The sequence below is a fragment of the Notolabrus celidotus genome, chromosome 21 (genome assembly GCF_009762535.1).
Source record: "Notolabrus celidotus isolate fNotCel1 chromosome 21, fNotCel1.pri, whole genome shotgun sequence".
NCBI lineage: Eukaryota > Metazoa > Chordata > Actinopteri > Labriformes > Labridae > Notolabrus > Notolabrus celidotus.
This window is the reverse complement of record NC_048292.1, coordinates 21,508,901-21,532,819: the sequence shown is the minus strand read 5'-3', so window position 1 is coordinate 21,532,819 and position 23,919 is coordinate 21,508,901. Positions and strand designations below refer to the sequence as shown.

The 23,919-nt window shown below is 43.5% G+C and overlaps 1 protein-coding gene across 1 annotated transcript in view; it reads left to right on the top strand.

The window, feature by feature from the left end:
- Window positions 1–7,529, top strand: part of chst11 (carbohydrate (chondroitin 4) sulfotransferase 11) — a 59,944-nt gene extending 52,415 nt beyond the window's left edge. Inside the window, exons 3-4 of the mRNA XM_034672994.1 lie at window positions 1,094–1,323; window positions 1,450–7,529. Of these exons, the coding sequence (XP_034528885.1) occupies window positions 1,094–1,323; window positions 1,450–2,074 (855 nt within the window). The 3' untranslated portion in view covers window positions 2,075–7,529. The remainder of the gene's footprint in view (window positions 1–1,093; window positions 1,324–1,449) is intronic.
- Window positions 7,530–23,919: the final 16,390 nt, after the last annotated feature.

Here is a 23,919-nt window from a genome sequence, read left to right as displayed (position 1 = left end):
ACTCTTGCACATTATCTGCCTGACTGTGTCCCCTATCTATCTCTCTTCATCTTTCTGCTTTGGTTCAGTTTCATTCATTTTAGAGTACTTTACTGGCACAGTTAGATTCTCCTCACACTGCCAAAGAAGCACCACAGAGACTCCTACTAAACAAGGTTAGAGAACTGCAAAAGGTGTTTTTCAACCGCAGGGACTCTACCCTGGAACTCTGCACATCTTAACAGCAGGAACCAGGGTCAAAATTGAGTCCCCGGGTAGTTAATCCCTGAAAAGCCCCTACTTTGTGGGGTAGTACTTTTGGGGGTGGGGCCTGCAATGCTGAACGCACCCTCAGTGTTTTTATTCCACCCTCCATCCACAATACCATCACACACACCTGTGATTCACTTGGTTTAATAACTCCTGAACATTGGTCTTCTCGGAGCCTGATAGTGTGAATGCGTCTTTGTCAGCTCCCGGTGTTACAATCTGAAGAGTGACCCTGTAAACTAGAGACATTCAGCTGAACGTGTCAGTGTTTGTGGAGTTTGCAACAGCTGAAACACAGAGGGAGTCCTCGGGAGTCCATCCTAGTTTAGTTTTTATTCAAGTGTCAAAATATCCTCACCAGATATTTAATGATCATCTAAAGACATTTGTGAGGGATGCGTCCGGCTGAGAGTCTCCAGTTAACACGGTCACTCTTTAAACTGGAACACCAGCTGATCTCTGACATGGCCGTGTTGAAAAGCATTTGCTACTGGTGCTTGTCTCCTTCCAAGTGTTGATTCAGTGAATCCATCTGAAATACAGTACGTTCAAAAACAGCACAAGAGTGCAAGCTGGCCTGTTTTTCTTTATTGTATGGCATTCATCTTTGTCTTACTGCCTTCTACTGGTCTGGCAGCGTAGTGCAAATACTTTTATTTCTTCTACATACGTCACTGGCCTGATTTGCATAAACTTCTAGGACTTTTCCCCGTGGTCAAAACGCTAGCTAGCTGCATATTGTAACTTTGACTCAGATCATGACCTGCCAGATAACGCGTTGATATATGACCACACATAAAGGTTTTCTAACAGCAAAATCTCTCTCCTCCTTCTCTTTCTTCAGCCGGAGTTGTCGGGAGCAGCAGTCCTCCACCAGGCCAGGAGGGATCAGGTCGTGGACGCCTGTCGAGTCTACAGTGCATCTAGCCGCAAGCGGAGAGTCCTGACACCAGGGGACCTCAAGCACCTTGTAGTGGATGAGGACCATGAGCTCATCTACTGCTACGTCCCCAAGGTGGCGTGCACCAACTGGAAACGAGTCATGATGGTGCTCACAGGCCGTGGAAAATACAGGTGAGTCTTTGCATTGCCCTTTTGAACTTGTTCCTGCACACTTGAAAGTTGAGAACATCCAAGAAACTGTATGCACCATATTTTTAAGTTAGAGTTCCTCACGTCTGTGGTTCTTCTCTTCCTCAGTGACCCGATGGAGATCCCCTCCAATGAAGCCCACGTTCCCTCCAACCTGAAGACTCTGAACCAGTACAGCATCGCAGAGATCAATCACCGCCTCAAGAACTACCTCAAGTTCCTATTCGTCCGTGAGCCCTTCGAGAGGCTGGTCTCTGCGTACCGCAACAAGTTCACCCTCAAGTACAACTCATCCTTCCACAAGCGTTTCGGCACCCGCATCATCCGGCGCTACCGCAAGAACGCCACGCAGGAAGCCTTGATCAACGGTGCTGATGTCAAGTTCAAGGAGTTTGCTGAGTACCTGGTCGACCCAGCCACGCAGCGTGACGGCCCGCTCAACGAGCACTGGCAGACGGTGTACCAGCTCTGTCACCCGTGCCACATCCACTATGACCTCGTAGGGAAGTACGAGACACTGGAGGAGGATGCAAACTACGTCCTGCGGCTCGTGGGTGTCGGCGACTCCTTGCGGTTCCCCAGCTACGCCAAGTCGACTCGTACCACGGACGCCATGACAGCCCAGTTCTTCAGCAATATCAGCATTCAGCAGCAGATCCAGCTCTACCAGCTTTACAAGTTGGACTTCCTCATGTTTAACTACTCCACACCCAGCTACCTCCGGCTGGACTAAGGGAGGACAGAGCTGGGACTCTGAGAACGGATGCCTTGTTTGAGAGGAGGCAGAAAAAGAGTGAAGGGCGAATCATTTTGGAAGCTAACTTGATTTAAAAACTGTTGTCGTACCTTGTGGGCTCGGGGTCCGGTTTAGACTTAAAAACAGGTGCTGAAAGAAAGAATGGTGATGCGTGCTTAGCTCAAACGGGAGAGTGTCCAATCAACTCTGGGGGATTCGGGACACTGTTTGGATTTGAATGTGGGCTAAATGAACCAAACGCATGCAAAGACTTGAATGTTTGGGTGAAGCAGGTCTTCAAGGTGTTTTAAAACATATCCTCAGAGGACAGACTTACAGAGAGATTCTCCTAACCATGTATCCTACATGTTTAAACAAACTGCTGACAAATTAGGCCGCTTCTGATTCTACAAAGCAAACAGCGGCCTCGCACGCGCTCTGACCCCAATGCATCGTGGGAGCTAAGCTTATCTCCCCTCCCCCTGATCAATAGAGAAACTCCGTCAAATTGTAAAACACGAGTCATGTCCTCTGCTGCGCTGTCAGCGTGGTGTGTTAACGCCCATCACCCTTGCCCTCATTAGATTCATGTATTTCAGAGGGAAGCTGGCTCATCACCACCTCAAGGACGCCCTGTAATGGATGGCTACTGACTTCACTCTTAAGACCTCGACAAATGTAGGTGTGGCAACACGGCACAACGCCAACGGTTTAAGGAAACACGTCGTCACAGGTCTCTGTCTATGGATTTAGGTGAAGGGGCCACTTGTGCTGGAGCCTGAGGACCCTGTGACTTCTGTGGCTGCTGTAAAGTGCAGAAGAGCTTAATAAATCTTTGCCTGTAACACCAAGCATCCTTAACACGTAGAGCTAAAGGACGGTGCAGGCTGCTCTCGTGTAACGGGCACACCAAGCTGCAAGTGACACGTCAGTGCAGAAAGTCTGAGCTGGAAGAAAAGAGACTCAGAGCCTGTGTGGCTGTGAAAGGGTTAAAGGCACTGGATCTCATAACCCCGCCCTGCTGTAACCCACGAGCTCTGCCCAGGGGGCTCAGTGGACTCTCCCAGGGCCTTGCCCACGAACAAAGACCCTTCTCTTATGACCAAACATGTCTTTCAGTAAATTAAGAATATCCTTTGTCTTTATGCTTATTTTTATTGTCTTATGAAGCATTGCTGCGAGCAGCAATAACAAGATTATTTAATTTGCTTTGTTGATTAAAGAGAGAAAGGTTGAAGTTGTGTTTCCTGGGCTGATGAACATTTTAGGACTTTTTTAAAGCTGAACTGTTGTTACTAGTTCTTTTGTCATTTCTTCTCCTTTCCTCCTGACCGGTACTTTATTTTAATTTCAAGAATGTGTGTGTTCGCCACATTTCAGCACACTGCTTTGTCCTTCTGTGTCTGAAATCAGCAGTTTTATGAGTTCATTAACATTTCCTGTTGTCAAATATTTGATGCCAATCGTCCGTGAGAGTGCCAGAGACCCACGCTGAGTGTTCAGTCCACATCATTACCCTCGTCTCCCCGACCATAGCCTGAGAAGAAGCGGCTGCTCTCAGTGCTCATATCTGCTGCCCACATCACAGAATCAGAGACTGTATCTCATACTTTAATGTGATTAATGCCAGCGATGCTAAGCAATGTCAAGGTTAATAACTGCACTCTCCATCACGCTGTGAATTAGATTACCGGCTGTTGTGTAAGCGTTGCAGAGACGGAGGGAGAAAAGGGGGTAGTTTGAGTTTTCAAATCTACATTTTTCAAAGTAAAGGAGACTTTTGAGGGAAGGAAGCAGCTTTTTGTTGCACTTAAATTAGATTACTTTTTACCTCTGTGTTTAACAAAGTCCTGATGAATTCAAGGATATTATTCATGTAGCTTTGACCATCATTCCTGCAAACGTTTGACTCACCAGGTTTGATAAAAAAGACTCCCTGAAACTACCTGACATTGCTGGTAAAGAATGGAGGTGATATTTAATTTGCTGCACCACCATATGATATCATGCATCAACAAAAGCATCACAGCTGACACAGTAAAGGTGCCTGCAAAATGAAGTAATCAGACCATCATTTTTACATTAATAAGGCAGAAAAGCATTCAGTTCTAGCATGTCAGTAACCTGCAGGAGATCCAAAGACACAGCCCTGTGTGGGGTTTCCCATTGTGTTGATTTGTCCCCTGACTTATTTAGAAAATAAAGACACATGCATCACTAAATCACAACCTTAAATGTACCCCCTCTTACCCAAAGACTTTCAGGACAAGGTCTAGCTCTATATGAATCTCTGAGAAGGATAAAATAATAGGTATTCTGGAATGATGGATGATCTCGGTCCTGATCTGAGCCCCTGTCAAGCTAAGGTCCTCTCTTCAGCCTACAATCTGTCTCTGAAGGCTTTGCAATCTTTGTAATAACACCCAGTGTGACAGTTTGTCTCTGAGAACCTGCAATCCAGATAAGAAGAGTCCAAGAAAACAAACAACACAAAAAAGAAATCAACAGGAAATCCTCCACAGAGCGACGGAGGAGGTTTTCAGCTTAGATATGCCGTGCACACGCTGTTTTGAATTAAAGATGCAGAGCAGTGACCATTAAAACCACAAGAAGTTCCTCAATTACTATTTTATTTCAATAAATTTCAATAAATTATCATATCAAATGTCATAAATTCAGTCTGAGAAGTTAAATAGTCTGAAGATATTTGCATTTCATAAGCTGCCGCTGCGCTCACATGATGCATCCTCTTAAATCAGTTAATCTATCACCTTAATCCTGCTGTCATGTAATATCACTGCTTGGTAATGTGTGATAAAAGACCAGCAGCTCTTTCTTTTTTACCTGGAGGATGCTGAGAAGGTTTATCCAGCCTGTTGAGTTGTTTTTACAAATCTAGAAGCTCTCCTTTGGTCAATTACGGACCAACAAAGCGGTATGTGAACATCTGTGTTTAAGTGGATTAAGTTTCTTGAGACTTAGAGACAGGGTTTGTCAGGCTCTGCTTCTTTATTTTTTTAAGTGTCCAGTGTGAGCTCTTTAACCTACACCATGAGCTGGAGTCTAACATTTAAAGTCATTTTGCAAAGCTTGTTAGCAGAAGCAGCAGATGTCTAAGAATAAGAAGATCTTTCTCTCTTCCAGTTAGATAAACCTCTCTGTACTGTATAGTGTATCCGCAGCTCCAGGTCAGTTCATTTGACAGCTGTGTGTGGTGCTGACCCCGTGTCTTTCAAAAGAAGCTGGTGAGTTAAATGTCAGCATAACGGATAGGCGTGATGACCGATCTGAGCTTATAATAGACGTAGGAAACATTCTGGAGGATGTTTGAGCAGAAAACCGCTTCATGTACCTTTTGAAGTGTTATTAGTGTATACATGTGTGTGCACATGTCTGTGTGTGGGTTATAATGAGAGAACAGACGTATTTTTCTGCACCACACACACATCTGGCTCTAATAAAGGAGCAAAGCTCCTGGCCCGGTCTGTGGCCCCGACCATCCTCCTCCTGCAGGAACAATGGTTGTATTCTCAGCATGGCCTCCTCCTGGGAGAGTCGCACAAAAATACACAGAAAGCCAGCTCACACATTAGCACTCCTGCTGATGTTGATGCCACGCAGCATCTTACTCAGCAGCTGTAAGCAGAGCTTTGGGCGAGCAGAGCCTCTCCACTTAAACACACCAACTGAGCCTCAACTTAAACTGCTCATTTAAACCCAGAATGGAAGAAATACGATACACAAAGGACCTCTTAGCCTGCAAACAAGCCATTACTGAGGCCTCTTCTCTCCTCACTCTGCTCCCACCTCTCCCACCTCGCTCCTAAAAGTGGCCTCCTGTACAAAAAAAACCGCAGCAAGTCCGTGTTCATGATCCCTGCCGTCCCTCCAGGAAAGGGCTGACTGCTTAAGCAAACAGAGCAGCTAAAATGTCTCCACCGGGAAACATGGAGCACAAGAGCCGGTAGACTTTCTGCCTCTGATGAAAACAAACAACAGCATTTTTAGGAGCTTTGTCCTGGTCTTAACTCCTCAGCCTGTAAATAACTGGCCTGTTTACTGCCCGGCTGTCTCAGACTGCAGGAGAGTGTGTTTAAGCAGAGACGCTGGTTATATTTATGTTGTTTGAACGATGTCTATTTTTAGACTGATTTACATATTTAGCTGAGGACAGGCAGGTTTTTAAACAGACCTGTTTGATCTGAAGGAGGATAGGATGCTATGATCTCTGTTTTTTATTTTGTTATTTATGCACACATCTCCGAGACCCTACAGTCAAACAGAGAGGCACAAAAGGAACATGTTGTTATAAAGTGAAAGGAGTAGTTTGATTATTTGGGAATAAAGCTTATTTATTATGGAGCTAAAGCTTGTAGCTGTTTAACTTAGTTTTGGCACAAACCCTGGAAGCAGAGTTACCTTAGCTCTGTCCTGAGTCAGGAGGAAGAGTCTACAGTCATGCTTGTTGGAGCCTGTGGATATGCATCAAGACAAGTGATCAGAGAAGCTGCCCTCTCCTTGCTCAACGGCACCTTAGCAGTGCTTAGGAGGGGAACTGACACCTCTTCAGCTACCAGCCCAATTTCCAGACTTAGTCTTTAGTGGGACGTGGACTGGCAACTCTTCCATTCCCAATCCAAGTCTCCACCATGGACTTAATAAATCATGGATGCAACTTTTCTAAGTTCACCTATTGGTTTCTGAAGAGGTGTTATGAAGTCCAACAATGGTGGTCACCATATTGGAAATCCTGACTCAACATAACTCAATCAATCTTGACACAGGCAAAGAGGTGGGCCAAGAGCCTGCATGCAAACAGCTACAACACTCCCACCTGTCAGTCAAACCCAAACTTATTAGGCGAGTTAATGCAAAACTCTGAGCCCTGATGATTAAAACATGAGTTGCAAAACAATTCACTCCTTGCACCGGTTTGAGGAACACAGAAATAAGCAACCGAGGCTGCAAACATGTTTATTTATGCTGTCAAAATGTGCTCCACTGGGGATTCCTCGGCTTTGAGGGAGCCTCAAGTGGACACTCAAGGAACTGCAGTTTTTGCACCTCTGTTTTCTAAGGTTGTCACTTTGCCTCAGAGATACTACTGCTCTTCTATGTTTGTAAACCCACTAATTAGCATGCTAAAGTATTCAGAATTACTGATCTGCTGATTAATAGCAGGTGAAATGTTAACCATGTTGCTTACATTTGCTGATTAGCCATGATAACAAATTTCATCACCATAAAGAAAATTCAATTTTAGTCAAATAGGATATTAAAGTGAACAAGTTAGCATCTTTCCCTGTTTGTAGTCTTCATTCTAAGCTAGGCTGACTGAATGTCTGCTTGCTATCGCTTCTCGAGTGTGGTATCGATTGAAAGCTGTATTCCCCAGAATCAAACTACTCTTCTAAAGGTAGCTCATGTTTTTGAATAAAATCGATCAAAGGTTTCTAAAGTTTGGAGGATGTGTTCTTTTTCTTTTTGTCTGGCACCAAACAAAACAGTTTTTTTAATCTGCGTTTTGATAAATTATAATCTTGTATCATCGGCACAGAGGGACAAAGCTTTCATCACATCTCTAATAAATCTACAGTCTCAATGCAGGGTGGGTTCTGACGATATGATGTCATCCATTCTGCTGTTTGGATGTTTAATCCATTAACTCTTCTATCTGGATCCCCAACAACCGCACACACACACCTACACACCGACACACACATCCACACACACACACCTACACACCTACACACACACACACACACACACACACACACATAAAGACAAATACACACATGCACACAAACACACATAAAGACAAACACACACACACACACAAACACAAACACACAAACAGTGAGCATTCATTCCTTCTCTCCGTGTCAGCCTTTAACCCCGGTGTCTGCAGGACAAACTGTTCTGCTCCTCACTGTGCTGCACACGCTGCCGCTGCAGGTCCTCAATACGACATTCAAAGATCACAAGCTTTGAACAGCATTATGTAATTTGACTGATTATCATCTATTAGCCTCCCTTTTATTCTTCTGATTAAACATTTAAAAACAGATCAATCAGGGAGAGGCACTCAAGTCCAGTTGTTCATAAGGAGGACAGAAAGCAGCATGTAGAGGTGTTTCTAACAGGAAGTAAAATCCATTCACACCTCTAACATTCACTCCTCACACGACAGAGCCGCTCTCCTCAGCTGTTACACGCTCACACTGAGATATCACACAGTTCGGCTCCTGCAGAGGCCCATGTGACGGCAGCACAGAGAGCCACAGAGAGCAGAGGAGATCTCCTGAGGCGCTCAGGTTCTGTTCACACCTACACAGGGACCTAAGAGCCTCTCAGAGAAGAGACTACAGTTTTCAGAATATTGATGTGATGCAGCTCTCTACCTTTCTTATTTATGTCTGTGAATAACAGAGAATCTCACGGACAGAAATCTTAAAATATTAAATGTATTTTCTGAACAGTGAAGCAGCTGCTTTGATCTGGAAACACAGCGAGGTGTTGCACAGTTCCTTGTGACCGTTAGTGTAAAGAGAAGCTCTGAGCATGCACAGCTTGAGAGAACACTGTACGTCTTATCGGATTGATATTGTGCTGCAATGTTGACTGCTGTTTCAGCAAATTCAACCTTTCTTTCTTTCTTTAGATGTTTCACTATGTAAACTTAGACTGACCTTTAATTATAGTGACTCCTTATCAACGCCATGAATAATATCTCGACAGTAGAGGCAACATCTTGCTCCATTCATTCAGATGAGTTAACAAGCTTCAAACTCTGAATTAAAACCGTTAGCAGCATCAAAATGTTGGGCTGTTGTCAGAATCAGTGGACTCAATTTCTGTAGAATCCAGACAGGATCACTTTAAAGCAAAACGTGTTTCAGTTTGAAAAGTGACCCTGCTAATTGGCTACTTGTACGAGTCCTCATGAATGCGTCCTGGTTTAATATTTATTATACCGTCAAAATCTTCTCATCATTCTTTATTAGAAACGCACAAAAAGAAATTTGCAAAAGATGCATTCAGCTGAATGTCACCAGATAACAGGGTCACACTTTACACCAGAACACCGGGGGCAGCAAGCTTTCAAACACGCTAACTGTTTCCAACCTCAGAGCAAACAGATAGTATTTTTAGTGATGACTAAGTCACAGGGGCGGGATATTTAGGACTCTACATGGACACAGGATCTATGTTCACTTGTATCATCAAACATCATCAAGAACTATGCTAGCAAGCAAGCTACAACCCAGACTCATGATTACTCTGATAAGCAGGTACAGGAAGTAGTTTTCTGGCTTGTTTATTCTGACCCAGGTCTCAAACTTAGTGGTCTCATCAGCCTGTCTTTGGTTCTGACCATAGACTGTATAAATAATGGATGTAGTATCTGTGACGTCACCCATCAGTTTCTGAAGAGCTGTTTTGAGACCAATCATCGGCGGCAGCCATATTGCTGCTGTCGAGCGATTGTGACATAAAGAGGAGGGCATTGAGCCTCCTAGCCAACAGCTACAGTTTTCCCGCCTGTCAATCAAGTGAGCTGTGCCTCTCATTGGAAAACTCGTAATCTCAACATCTTCGCAATTACCGCGTTAGAAAAAAATTCACCCCCGTACAGTGTGTGCCAATCAAGAAATGAGCTATCCAGACTTCACTTGTCTTCTGTAACAGGCTGTAAACATGTTTATATCTGCTGTAAAGATCAGCTTTGAATTGGTGTGTATGTGGTTTCCAGCATGTCCAGAGCCAGCCTCAAGCCGATCCTCGATGAACTGCAGTCTTTAACACTTCCGCATTGGACTCAATATTTTTAGACCGGAGGTTGCCGATGCTGTGGCTGCACGCTATCAAACATGCTGACTGTATCTAACCTCAGAGCAATAAGGTGTTCACTGCAAATAGATAATGCTCGTAGTTATTACTAAGTCAAAGGAGCAAGACATTTAGGAAATGTTAATATTACTGTATTTTTTAAATGTGCTGAAATGCCGTGCGGAGGAACAAATCAAAGACAACAAAGTTAATGATCTAGATTCACCTTTCCCATGGCTCCTCTTGTTCCCATATGAGGCTAACGCTAATAAAACCACGTTGTACAAGCTGCGCTCTCGCTAACGTTAGCTAACTTCGCTCCTCTAACTACAGACCCTATCAGTTACATAATAACGTAATGTATTTGCATGAAACTGGAGTCCATGGGCTCCACCATTTGAACATCATCAGACACGTAAAAACTTGTGAACTCGATGCTTTCAGAAAATTTCGACTTAAATGTCGTGAGTACGTTAAGAGGGGGGCGTTCATATGGTCATTACTCGTGAACACGGTAAACACGACCCCATTTGAATGCACCACAACTCTGTGTGACCTCAGAGTAAGATGGTTTAGATTTCTCGTTTGGAGCGTGGACTTAGCCTAATGGTTAAGTTGCACGCCCATGTAGTGGGTGGCCCAGGTTCGAATCCAGCCTGCGCCCTCCTTCCCACATGTCACTCCCCCCACTCTCTCCCAATGTCCTACACTATCCACTGTCCTCTCCTCTAAACATGAAGGTGTAAAAGCCCAAAAAATATAACTTATAAAATAATAAAAATAAAACAGTACTAGTTGGTCTAGAGTCTAAACCATCACCATCCTACAGCTCAGTTTTTCATGCCTTATGAAGTTCACGTGTTCCCAGATCACAGCGGCTGCTTCTGTGAGTACAAACACAGAAACAGGTTTTTAAATTCTCCAAATCATCGTGACGTGAACTCAGCGTCTCTGTGTTGCTCTGACATCGTGTTCGTCTTCCCTCTGTGAGCAGAGGAGACACACTCTGACCTCCTCAGCAGTTCCATGTTCAGCCAGATGGTGTGGATGTAACCTGTACAGTACTGCGTGTGTGTGCTTGTGTTTGTGCGTGTGTGTGTGTGTGACTTTTAGAAGTCCTAATTCAGCTGAATTGATAACATGTCATCCTCAGTGTGTGCATCAGAGTGCCTCGTGAGCTGTAACTACAGGAGCAGCTGGGGAAGGTTGTGTGTGTGTGTGTGTGTGTGTGTGTGTGTGTGTGTGTGTGTGTGTGTGTGTGTGTAGGTGGAGTGTGTGTGTTAATGCTGTATCCTCTCTGCCTTAGAGGGGTCATCTCAGAGAAAGGCAAGACCCTCGTTCAAACAAGCAACACTTATTTATTTATTTATTCTCAGACTACCCATCATCCTCCTCTCCCTCTCCTCACTGTCCCCATGGTAACACGCCTAAACTCTCTCTGTATCTCTGGTTTCCTCCTGGGATGGCCTCTGTTTTTTACTCCGCTCATTCTCTGGCGCTCTCACGGTGAATCATGAATAATTGACTGAGTGTTTGTGCGCCGAGTGTGGGAGAGCGATGTCGATACTCCAGCAGCACGACCCGCGCTGCATCCTGTCTGATGTTTTCACAATAAAATAACACTGAAACTTCCTCGGCCTCACACTGCTTATTTCATTATGTCAAAATATATTACAGAGTGTACCAGCTCTGCGTGACCCCTGACACTGAAAAGTCCACGCAGCACTTAAACACACCATGCAGAGCAGAGAAATTAAAGCATAAATCTGCCTCAGTTTCCAGAACTGGTTCCATATCTCTACATGAATTAAAAATAACAGTAACACAAAGTCAAACTGCTGCTATTAAAGGCCGTTACACTGAATCTATGTAGACTTTCTTTAATGCATATATCACTTTTATGTGTTTACTCACCATTCACAAACACAATCAGCTTTTGCACATCAAGTTCAGCCAAAATGTACAAATGAAACATTGTCTACAAAATGCAGCGATCAGACATTATGTGACGACCGTGAGCTTCTGGAGCTCAGAGTGCTGAAACATGGAATGCAGGTTCTGATAGAAAGGAGTCAGAACACACAGGGATCACAGTTTGTTGTGCATGAGGCTGTGGAGCAGCAGTTGTCCATGCTGACCCCTGTCCACATCTGGAAGCATCTACAATGGACACATGAGCATCAGACCTGGACAACAGAGCGATGGAAGAAGGTGGTCTGGAGGAACATGACAACAAGTTTGGTCTCAGCAGATGTGTATCTAACATGAGTCTGGTTCTGGAGTCCCTGAGCTTCCTTGTCTATTAGGTTCCTGTGGATCTCTGCTGCTGTGGACTCCAGCTGCTACAACTACTACTATCGGTCTCACCACTATCATCTCTCTCTCTCTTCCTCTCTCTCTATCCTTCTCTCCAACACGGTCTTAGCAGATGTGTCTCTAACATGAGTCTGGTCCTGCTGGAGGTTTCTGCCTGTTAAAGGAAGTTTGTCCTTGCCACTGTAACTTGCTAAATGCTGCAAAGTGCTCTGCTCATGGTGGATTAAGATGAGATCAGACTGAGTCCTGTCTGTAAGATGGGACTGGATCTTATCCTGTCTTGATGTTGGGTCTTTGTTAAAAATAGAACATAGAGTACGGTCTAGACCTGCTCTGTTTGGAAAGAGTCGGAAGATGGCATTTATTGGAATTTGGCGCTCTTTTCCAGTATCTGTAGGATGAGCTGGAGAAAGAGGTCTGAACCAAGGAGGCACCACCTCACAAGTTCAGGACTTAAAGGATCTGCTGCTGAATTCTGGATGCCAGACACCACAGCACACCTGATAGGGGTCCCACATAGTATTAGGAGACAACCTCTCTCACCAAAGGCTCAAAGTTTTAAACTGGACGCAGGTAAATTAATGTAAGACAAGGATTTGTTTCCCTTCCTCTGAGGCTGCTGGTGAACTTTTAACACCATGCAACCAAAGAGGACCAGAGAGCTCTCTGCGTGATAAAAAAAAATGCGGGGGAAATAACTCAGCTGGCCACCATCAACACCACCCATAGCCTCCACCGGTCACACAGCATCACCAGAGACCAGTCACACCTGGCTCATCACCTGTTTGATGCTCTGCCCTCAGGTCGACCACACAGGTCCATCAGAGCAAAGAGGGCCACCATGATAAACAGGTTTAGCCTCCGAGCTCAGCAAACCCTTCCAGCACCTATACCCCCTTCCTGTCCTACCCTGCATACACACACACATCTCAATTACACACACACATCTTAAATACACACACACACATATCTCAAATACACACAAAAATCTCAAATACACACACAGACACACACGTGATTATTACATTCATCTTATTTATCCTACATATTTCTCAAACATCTTTTATCTTAATTTGTGAATCATTGTTTTGTTGTGTTGCACAATGACAACAAAGACTTAAACATCCTGGATTGGCGAGTGACTGAGATACATCGGCTCGACTGTTTTATGTCTGTGGTAATGTCTCTCTGCGATCATCACCCTGCACCATTACCACTAGTCAGTGCCCGTCCATGGCTCCCAAGAGAGGGATCGTTAAATGGTGTCTGTTTACAGGGTTTAAATAAATGGATGTAAGTGACGGGGTCTCCTGATCTAATGAACTGAAGCTGCTGAACACCCAGGCTCTTTTTCTGACTAAGATTTATCACTGACACAAACACAGGATGTGTCATTCACTCATGCATTACTCCTTAGATAAAAGGTCCTCAATAACTAATAACAAGTGAATCAGAACACAGCCACTTCTTCAGTTTTCCTGACTGACAGTGATTTCTGAATCTATCAGATTTAATGTCCCAGTTTGCAGGATGGTTACCAATCATCCAATTATTTATCTACTAAGTTACTAACCATAGACCTTTATGGAGCTTCTCCAGTCTTTAGCTTTCAGGCCCCTCTCCTTTGGAATCATCTACCAGTCAGGGTCCGGGAGGCAGACACCCTCTCTACTTTTAAGAGCAGGCTTCAAACTTTCCTTTTTGATAAAGCTTATACTTAGAGCTGGATCAGGCTTGGACCAGCTCTTAGTTATGCTGCTATAGGCTTAGACTGACACACTGGGATCTTGTCTTTCCCTCTCTCTCCTCTGTCTCCCTATCACTTACTTTAACTCTCCCTGTCCCATTAAAGTTACTAACCATAGACCATATTGGAGTCCCTGAGCTCCCTTGCCCCGTAGGTTCCTCTGGATCTCTGCTGCTGTGGATGTGCAGACTCCAGCTGCTGCTACAACTACTACTATCTGTCTCACCACTATCATCTCTCTCTCTTCATCTCCCTCTATTCCTCTCTTCAACTCGGTCTCAGCAGATGTGTGTCTAACATGGGTCTGGTCCTGCTGGAGGTTTCTTGCTAAATGCTGCAAAGTGCTCTGCTCATGGTGGATTAAGAAGAGTCTGACAAACAGCTACAACATGCCCTCATGTCAGTCAAACCTGCTACACGTCCCTAGTTATGTATAAATATGCATAACTCTCAACGGGCATAATCATAATGGATGAGTCATAAGAACATTCAGCCTCATACTGTCATCATGAGAGAGAAATAAGGCAGAAAAACCAGGCTGTACGTTTCAACACGTGACTCTATGAGGATTGACTCACTTTGAGAGGTTGCCTCTCGTGGACACTTGAGGAACTCAGCACTTACTCCATTTTTCAACACCAGGTTGATCTTAAATGTTACTCTCTCTCCTCTCCAAGTTGCATAACCACCTGCATCCGGACTTGAGGTGTTACCACAGTGTTTCTTATTTAACCCTGAAGAAAAGAGAGAAAAATATCCTTCCCCATCCCTCATCCCATCCACGTGTGACCTGATAAATCCCAGCTCAATCCCAGGTCTGAGAGGGCCTGAAGTCCTGCTACACCTGCACCTCTTCTCAAGTAATTCCCACAATGTCCAAAAACCTTTTCAGGAAATCCGCAATGATTCCTGCTCTTTCTGATTTTCTTCCTGCCTCAGCGGCACAAAAAAGGCTCAGAGCTACAAAATCTGCTGATTTTTCTGGAGTTGTTTTACCAATTAAAAAACTATTTTCTTGTAACTTTGTCATGTTTTTTCTTCTCCAGAATCTTGTTCTCATGCTTTCACCACAACTGAGCAGATGTCTGAGCAGAACTCTCCTCTAACCCTCCTTTTTTATTCTGGATAGCTCACTGTAGGTCAGATTTAGAAGCTCTGTAGCCCTCTTCATTCTCCTGCCTCTGATGCACCTGCTCGCTGTAATCCTTGTCTCATTAAATCTGCAGCCGCTGTGTTTGTAACTCAGCCTACGTCTCAGCCCGCTTCAGAGCGTGCACAGCCTCTCTGCAGAGACCACCAGCTCTCTCATTACGCCAACATAGAGCTCTGCTGCGCTCCGTGGTTCCTTTAAAGTGTCCCGCCTTCCAGAAAAGCCCCCGGGTCCAAAACCTACCACATGAAAAATACGATGGAAAAAAAAGAGAAAGGCAGGAACAGATTGCTCTCATGTGCAATCAGAGCGTGTACACTGTTAAATATACAACCACAACCCACTGACTGACCTTTGACCTACACACACACACGGTGTCAAGGCCAGATTTAACCCTTTACACAGTCTTTCCTGCTTTACACCGAGCTCCAGAGGGTTTAACTGACCTGTTGCATATTTTAAACACTCATGGTGTTTCAGGCTCACTGGACGGTTAACAGAGCGAAGAATAGAGGCGTGAGAGATGGAGGAGTGAGATGTGTTCAAGGCCCAAGGCAGACGTGGACTCTGAGGTTTGATACTGTACACAAACTTTTGGCTGAACTGGACGCTGCCACAAGGAAAGATTTGAAAAAGCAGATTCAAATTATAGAGTGAGATGAATCTATCAGTTTCGACTTTATATACTGTAAACATGATTGACATTTTTGAAACTGAAGAAATAAATCCCTCAGGTTTCTCCACAGGGGTCGAGCTGACCTGGATGTCCTGAGGGTGATACACGAAGACCTCACACAGCAAACTGTCTTCAAAGACACATTTTAAAAGCTCAAGACAGTTCATGTTTATGCTGCAGCATGTTCCTAAATGTGTCTTGAAAACAGCTTTCTAGAAATGGAAACATGGTGTCTAAGATCTTGAATCTGTTACAAAACTTTGACTTTTCAGAGAAATCAGCAGGGTAGGAGCGTACTTCAGTTTTTCTATATTGCTATTTTTATTTCATTAGTGTTTATGTCTTATTTTATTCCTTCTTTCTATTAATACTCTGATATTCTTATTTATTGTGTTTAAGAGCAACTGTAATGACCGAATTCCCTCCTCCACTCAGGATAAATAAAGTATTCCTGGTTCTTCTGTACAGATCTTTTTAGAGAAACAGGACATAAAAAAAGAGAACCTGATAAATAACAAATGAATGTACAATTGATTCAAGGAATAAGTTAATGAAATGGATGAAATTAATTACAGCTACAGGGTGTAGATAGGTTAACAGGAGAACAAGCGGAAAATAGATATTAAGAGAGATTTGGATGAAGATGAAACAGACTCGATTCAGAGAGAAGTATGTTTAGAAACTATTAACAGACACCTGTCTCACAGTCTGCAAGGATAATCAAGAGCTACTGTGTCTGAAGTCTCCTTCCATTGCCACCTGAAGCCACACAGATTCATCAAACATCATCAGGATTCATGTGTCCACAAAAAATCATTATTTTATACTGGATTTGTTCCTTTCAGCCTGTGGTGTGTGGTGTGTGGTGTGATATGATATAAGACATCAATCAATGAGGTGAGAGAATGCTGTGCTCAAGTACCACACCTGACCTTCACACCCTTCACGCTGTGGTTGTCTAGCAGTGCAGAGGTGAGCCAGAGTTTTTGTTTTCAGAGCTTCTTCCACCACTGCTTGTGTGCAACAGTGGAGCTCCATGAATTTCAGAACTTGTCTACAGGAGCAGGAATGATCAATAAGTGATCGATGGAGTGAGGAGGAAATGAATGATGCCTGAGAACATCAACTTATCGCAGTTTTAATCCAAAACTGTGAGCTAAGTCCAACTTTTAATGCTTCCCCATCTTACTTTTTGTGTCAGTACGTTCTTGAATAATCACAAATTAAAGCGGCAATAAGTCCAGGCTCATTTTAGACCTGAGACCACCACCCTGTTCTCATGGTCAGTGGTTCCTGTGGCTGATATAAAAGGACTGAACGGTTGCAGTGAGGGTCAGATTAAAGCTGAGACAGCATCTTTTAATGAGCGCATAATAACATCAACGCTTCAATCCAAACTCTGCTGTAAACAACACACACTGAAATAACAGTCAGGGTGCAACCACCTGCCTGAACCAAACCCCCACCCAACACTCCACCCCTGCAGCAACCACACCTTCACACACACACACAGAGACACACACACACACACACATACACACACACACACACACACACACACACACACACGGAGAGACGCACTTGGCAGCGCTCCTCCTCCTGGCTGACCTTGTGGTCTCATCTCTGAAATACACATCGCCCTTCCTACCCTCTGCAGCTACACACCCTGTCATTAGAAGGAGGCCAGCAGTAACCCGTCCGTGTGTGTGTATGTGTGTGTGTGTGTTAGTGTGTGTGTGTGTGTGTGTGTGTGTGTGTGTGTGTGTGTGTGTGTGTGTGTGTGTGTGTGTGTGTGTGTGTGTGTGTGTGTGTGAGAGAGAGTGTGAGTGTGTTTGTGAGTGAGTGAGTGAGAGACGGAGAGAGAGAGAGTGGAGAGCAGAAGAGAGAAAAAAGCAGCTTCATCATCAAAATCAAGAAAAGGTGACAACGAGAAGAGGAATGTTCTTGATGCAGGCTGTGAGTTTGACCAAAACTCAGAACAGAAAGACACATTGTTAATCTGCATCAATCATGTCTCTAGATTCAGATGGAGTCAGATATTTGTATGTTGTTATGGACATAAACAAAACTCAGCTTCAGGAGCTGTAAATCTTTAAATAAATATCTGCATAAGAATCCAGAGGTAAGCAAGGGATTTTTGGAGATGGAAGTGTCCTTATTTCTTGGAGGCAAAGTTCTAAACAGTTGAAAGTTTAAGAGACCAAATGCATTTTCTTAAATGTAATGCAAAATGCTTTTTTCTTGCTCTCTGTGAACTTGTATCCAAAGACAATGATGATATGTCTCTTGGAGCAACAACCAGTAGCCTCCAGGACCCGTATGCACGTCCAGCCATTACACAAACGGGACCACTAGTCATAACGTACCCCTATGGAATGGCCCATTTGGCCGTAGCGTTAGCCGCATGCACGACTGCAAAAAATTGGCCAATTAAATAATTGCGCCATGAAAGCGAGGCTGGTGCAAAACGTCATCTGTCCAGGGAACCTCCTGGAAAACCCACATCCCACAAATTAGAATTGCGCATGCCTACAACACATAAACAACAATAAACATGGTACCGGTGTGACTGAGAGAAAATCAAGAACAAACAAGTTTTCAGCGAAAGAAGAAATGGAAATTTTATTACAAGAATATAGATTGAACAAACACTTATTATCAGCAAGTCAATCGTCAAAGAGAACACAAGGAGAAAGGGAAAGTTTTGCTTCAGATCTTGAACCGGGTAAATGCCGATGAATGACCTGTCCCCCTTTTCTAGGATGAGGACTTGTTAACTGAGTTGTTTGGGAAGGATTCACTACTTAGAATTATGTTGTGTCTCCTAAATGTAAATTTGCTGTATATTTCGACATCGTCGTACTTTTCCAAAGGATTCGTTCAATCCCTAAATATCCGTTGACTTCGCATATTTCGTCTTAAACGGTAACGCATAAGCACGATGTCTGCCATCCTTTAAACAGCCTAACAGGTGTGGTAATCCTGCCGTTAGCACCTGTAATGGTGGGGTCTACCACCATTAAATGTAATGCTCTGTTGGGGCGTTAACCTGGCTCATGCATACTGCTAATCCATTTTTTAACACCATTAGTACAAACGGCCCGATTTCATTGCTAATGGTTGGACGTGCATACAGGCCCAGGTGTTTGGATCAGGATTTCCAGGGCATGATTTCTTTGTGATTGTCATTTATAGTCTGCGGAGCAACTCAGGTGTCACACAGAACCACTATAGGAACCCACAAATTACAAGTCTGTTCATTCAGAAAAGAAGGCAAGCACACAGGTAATCAAACAGGGCAGGCAGAGGGATCCAAAACATGGAAGGCATAAGACTGGTTGAGTCTAAAAGCAAAAGGTAAAACACTGGAAAACTATGAGATGAAATGCCACGATGCTGACATAAAGGACAGAACAAATGGGCACAGAAGGGGAAAGAGCACAGAAACACAGGTGAGACACATGAGGGTAATCATTGAGATGACACACATGAGGAGAAAGTAATGGGATCTGCAAAGAGAGGGGTATGTATCAAAATAAAACAGGAAACGAGACATGACGTGAGAGGATTATGCATCTTTTCCCCTGCTATACCAAAACTTTATCTCCAGAGCGAGAACATCTATTCATAAACACACACTCATCTCTGTCCTGTAACGGCCTTCACCTGGGAATAACAGTACCTGTATGTGCGGAGGTTGAGCCTCACACTGATTTAACCCCCGATTCAAATGATAATAGTGATAACATAGTTTATGTGCAGATATATTATTTTAGGTCATTTAGAGTTGGAGTTGTTGTCATGATCGCTGGGACGTTTTAGTATAACATCCTTTATGACGCAGCGACTGTACAAGTCTTTAACAATCCTCCAGGAAGCTTAAGGTTAACTTCGAGTAAGCTTCAGAAAGTAGAGAGAGTCATCCCTTCATTAAAGGACTGACAGTTTGATTTCTGTCTCTTCCTCCATGTCGAGGAATTCATGGGAAAAAATTTAACCTGAATGACACAGAGAGTCCATGACGGTAAATAAAATCAATTCATGATTAACCGAAGAATCAAGCGTATCGGTGATGATTTCAAACTCCTTTGACTCCATTCAGCGTCTCTCTGCAGCGGATTGAGATTGATCCACTTCATTCATGTTAGGATGAAAACAGAGCCGAGGTGGCCACACTATGTCGGTCTCTAAATCTGAGGCACGAGTGAGCCCACGTCCTCATGTTCTCCTGTCATGTTCCTCAGAGACTAATCCCTCCTGACCGTGGAGAGGAATCTGAACATGAGTGTGAAACGTGAAGTGAGGTGCTGCAGAAAACAAACGTGATAAGACAGTTTCATGCTTTCTTATCTGAGACAACATCAGATTTCACTTTCCCATGACTGGTTAAGAAGACTTGTGATCAGATTCTTAACCCTATAACGCCAAGCATATCATATTTGATACATCAGATTTTGAGACCTCTACATCATCAGTGTGATATATTTTTCCAAAAAAACCCGACATACACAATCAGATACACACAGTGCACGGATAATCCACCAGGTGTGAGTAATTCATGCACCAGAAGGACGTCACTTGAGACATCCAAAATGTCAGCTGTGGATCAGACCCACTAGAGGTTTTTCAGGGATATTTTTTGCCATAAAAGTTGAAAGGTTTGGATGAAAAAAACGTTCAAATTGTTACTGAAACTCCAAGAGGAATTGATGCAATGTAAAACTAAGCAATATTTCATTACTTAATTTATAGTCAAACCGTGTTGAAAATGTGTGTATCAAAATTGATACAGCAGGTATATAAGGTAATTTTATTACATTTCTTACATAATGCATTTCGTAAAGCAATATACAGTTTTTTTTATTATTTAAGAACATGTTTAAATGACATAACTTGTGTATTTAGAGTAGAAATTAAGATATTTATAGTGTATATTGTACAGCTGAGGTGGTTCGGGCATCTGATAAGGATGCCTCCCGGACGCCTCCCTTTAGAGGTGTTCCGGGCACGTCCAACTGGGAGAAGGCCCCGGGGTAGACCCAGAACATGGTGGAGGGATTATATCTCCCGCCTGGTCTGGGAACGCCTCGGGATTCCTCAGGAGGAGCTGGAAAGTGTTGCTGGGGAGAGGGATGTCTGGGTCAATTTGCTTGGACTGCTACCCCCGCAACCCGACCCCGGATAAGCGGAAGAAAATGGATGGATGGATGGATAGTGTATATTGTATTTTTATATAAGCAACCTGCTGTATCATGATGATTGATGACTCCCTAGTAAATAATTGTCTTTTGCTCATTGAATTCCACTAAAAATTGAACAATTCAGAGAAGAAATATACAATAAATAAGGTTTCTTTGTTGTGTAGCAGATACGAAGTATATATGACATTGTCGTGCAACATGGAAAAAAAAATTCTCGGTTTGAAATTACTTTGGGTAAAATTTGAAGGAAACTCAGAGTTTAATAGGATAAATGTTTTTATGTTTTAGTTTGTTTAAAAAAGAAGAAACGTTGAGCAAAAAAAATTGCACTAAAATTCCTGATGTATCAAATATAATACAAATTAAAACTCATGAAAATTGCTATTTAATTTTTTTTTTTAATTCGTCAGACGGTCCAATAAACACACCCATTCAAAAGAATTAGAATTTTCTGACAACTATTTGATGGTTCAGGCTTTATCAACACCTCTATCCTTCCTGCAAGAGAGACTTAGAGCACCTCTCTCCCAGCTGCACACTAGTCTAGGATGAACAGCTGTCAATGCCTCAGTGTTCAGGAGGGTTTCACTGTGAAACATCGAGCATGGTTAGTCCATTTTTCATCCATAAAGATGACAAGTGCTGGCAAGACCGAAAATTTAACGGATAACCTGATATGATGATAAATCACCCGCTGGTTTATGCTAATGTGACATTTAGAGCTGAAGACTAAACGGACAGAACAGAGGAGGATTCCTCTTCACATCAGAGGAATGTAACATCAGGGGGGTTAATGCAGCCATAAAAAAATGTCACTCGTCATCATGAGGGGGAATTTACAGCAGTCAGAGGGAATGTTGAGCTGTCCGCCCACACTGAGGTGTTCATTAGTAAACCCACCAAATAGAAGCTCCACAACAGAGTGTTTAAGCTTCAATAACAGCAAAATATTATCACAAAGCAAACAATTTCAACCCAATCAATAAACTCTCTCTCACAGCCGGAGCCGGTTCTTTAAAGTTCAGCCTGGGTGAGCCGCGATGTGCAGACAGAGCTGACCTTTGAGAGAACACAGAGAGCTGAGGAGTACAAAATGAAAGAGGTTATCCTTTTCACTCTCTTGCACCATCCAGTGTAATATTAAGCTGTGGAGGAGTAACCTCTGAACAAAGGAGGGAGCTTTGATTGGACGCCAAAGGGGACAGCGGAGACAGACTCTTCCTGCTGAGGACTGAGGTCATTTAGATGTGGCATGTTTCAGGATCCTGCCGTAGACCAAAGAGGGGACCAAAAGTTCAAAGTTCACTGTTCTTCTGTTCTTTCCGGTGATTCTGGTGAAGCCAGCAGGAGTGATAAAAGACTAATTTTTCCACGCTTTCCTTAAACTGAAAATAATGTGGCATGACATCCAGTGATTTACAGAAGAACTACTCAGAGCCAGGTGGAAGATTTAAGATCTAACCTCTGCCATGTTGAAACTATCTCATGAAACTATCCCAAAATGTTAGCTGTATGTAAACTTCATCCAGAATGAGAAGTTGTATTTAAACTAGGCTACATTTGAAGCCAAATTATGGCCGTGGGCATACAGCGTTTGTGGAGCCATGGCATGCAATGAAGGGATCTGGCTGATGGAGCTGCAGGACTGGCGTCACATCCCTTAAATTTACAGCATCATCGCTCTCAGGTGGGTCCAGTCCTCAGGTAGGGTTTGAAGCAGACTCTCACAGTTATGGTGTGTTCAATGACTCTTGTGTTAGTGTTTGTTATGTTTCCTCTCACCGTTCCTCCTCTACTCTGATAATCCGGTGCACACAGCGCTGCGGGAGCCTCATTGGTCAACACAGCTGTCAATTAATCATGATGTCACCCTGTTTTTTATAGCTTAAAATAGCTAATTCAAACTAAACTAGTCAGAAAACTGAATACTGACATAAATCAGCATGATAAGAAAATTGTATTCGATGTGTATTTTAATTTTATAGTTTGACTTGCGCTCCATCTCTGTATGTGGGAGGAGGCGGGCTTTGTGAGCTATACTGCAGCCAGTCAGTAGGGGGAGCTCTGAACTTTTTGGCATCACAGTCAGCAAACACTTCAGCCTGATTTATACTTGTGCCTCGCCCGTACATAGCAGGGGCGGACGTGGACATGAGCCCCACATACTTGTGCGTCAATGCGTCTGTGTCGCAAAGCAATTCTTCGCCAAAACGCTTGAGGGCAGCGTGGTCTCTCTGATAGCCGGACGCCTGCTTCCGGCCCTGCTAAGATCTCTGTTTACTTTTCCACAGAGATTCAGAGCGTGTTCTGTTAATCTACAGCTGATACATGTTACTGTTAATCATACAGACCTGATTACATGAAGAATAGAGAGGAGGAGAGGAAATACACTGACCTGCGGCCAAGAGTGGGGATCCCGGAAGCTGTAAATGCAGGAAACACAATGATGCCAAGCTGACCAATCACAGGGCTTGCGGTCTGTGTCGATTCTACACGTAGTTACATTTTGGAAGAGGTGCACGTCAGCTACATGCTGAGCTATGCGGGAGCTATGCGGGCCCCCGGCGTAGGTCACGCCGGCGATTTGACGCAGAAGTATAAATCAGCCTTTAGGGTTTCCTTTTGTCTAAACTCCTGCGCTACCTTTGCAGAATTTTGCACATGCGATGACATTTTGTTGTGAGTCCAACTGGGTCACTTATATGTTCTTTCTGTGTTATTGTCACACCTTAATGTTTGATTGAAAATCATTAACAAGGCTGATGAAACCTCCTCCTAATTAAAACAGAGTTAAAGAGCCTGTTGTGCAATCAAACTCCTCATATCCTTTCTGTATCTGTCTGAAGCTGCAGCCACAGAGCATCAACCTGTCAGCAGCATCAGAAGAAAATAAAAAGAGAACGACAGATGATTTAAACGTAG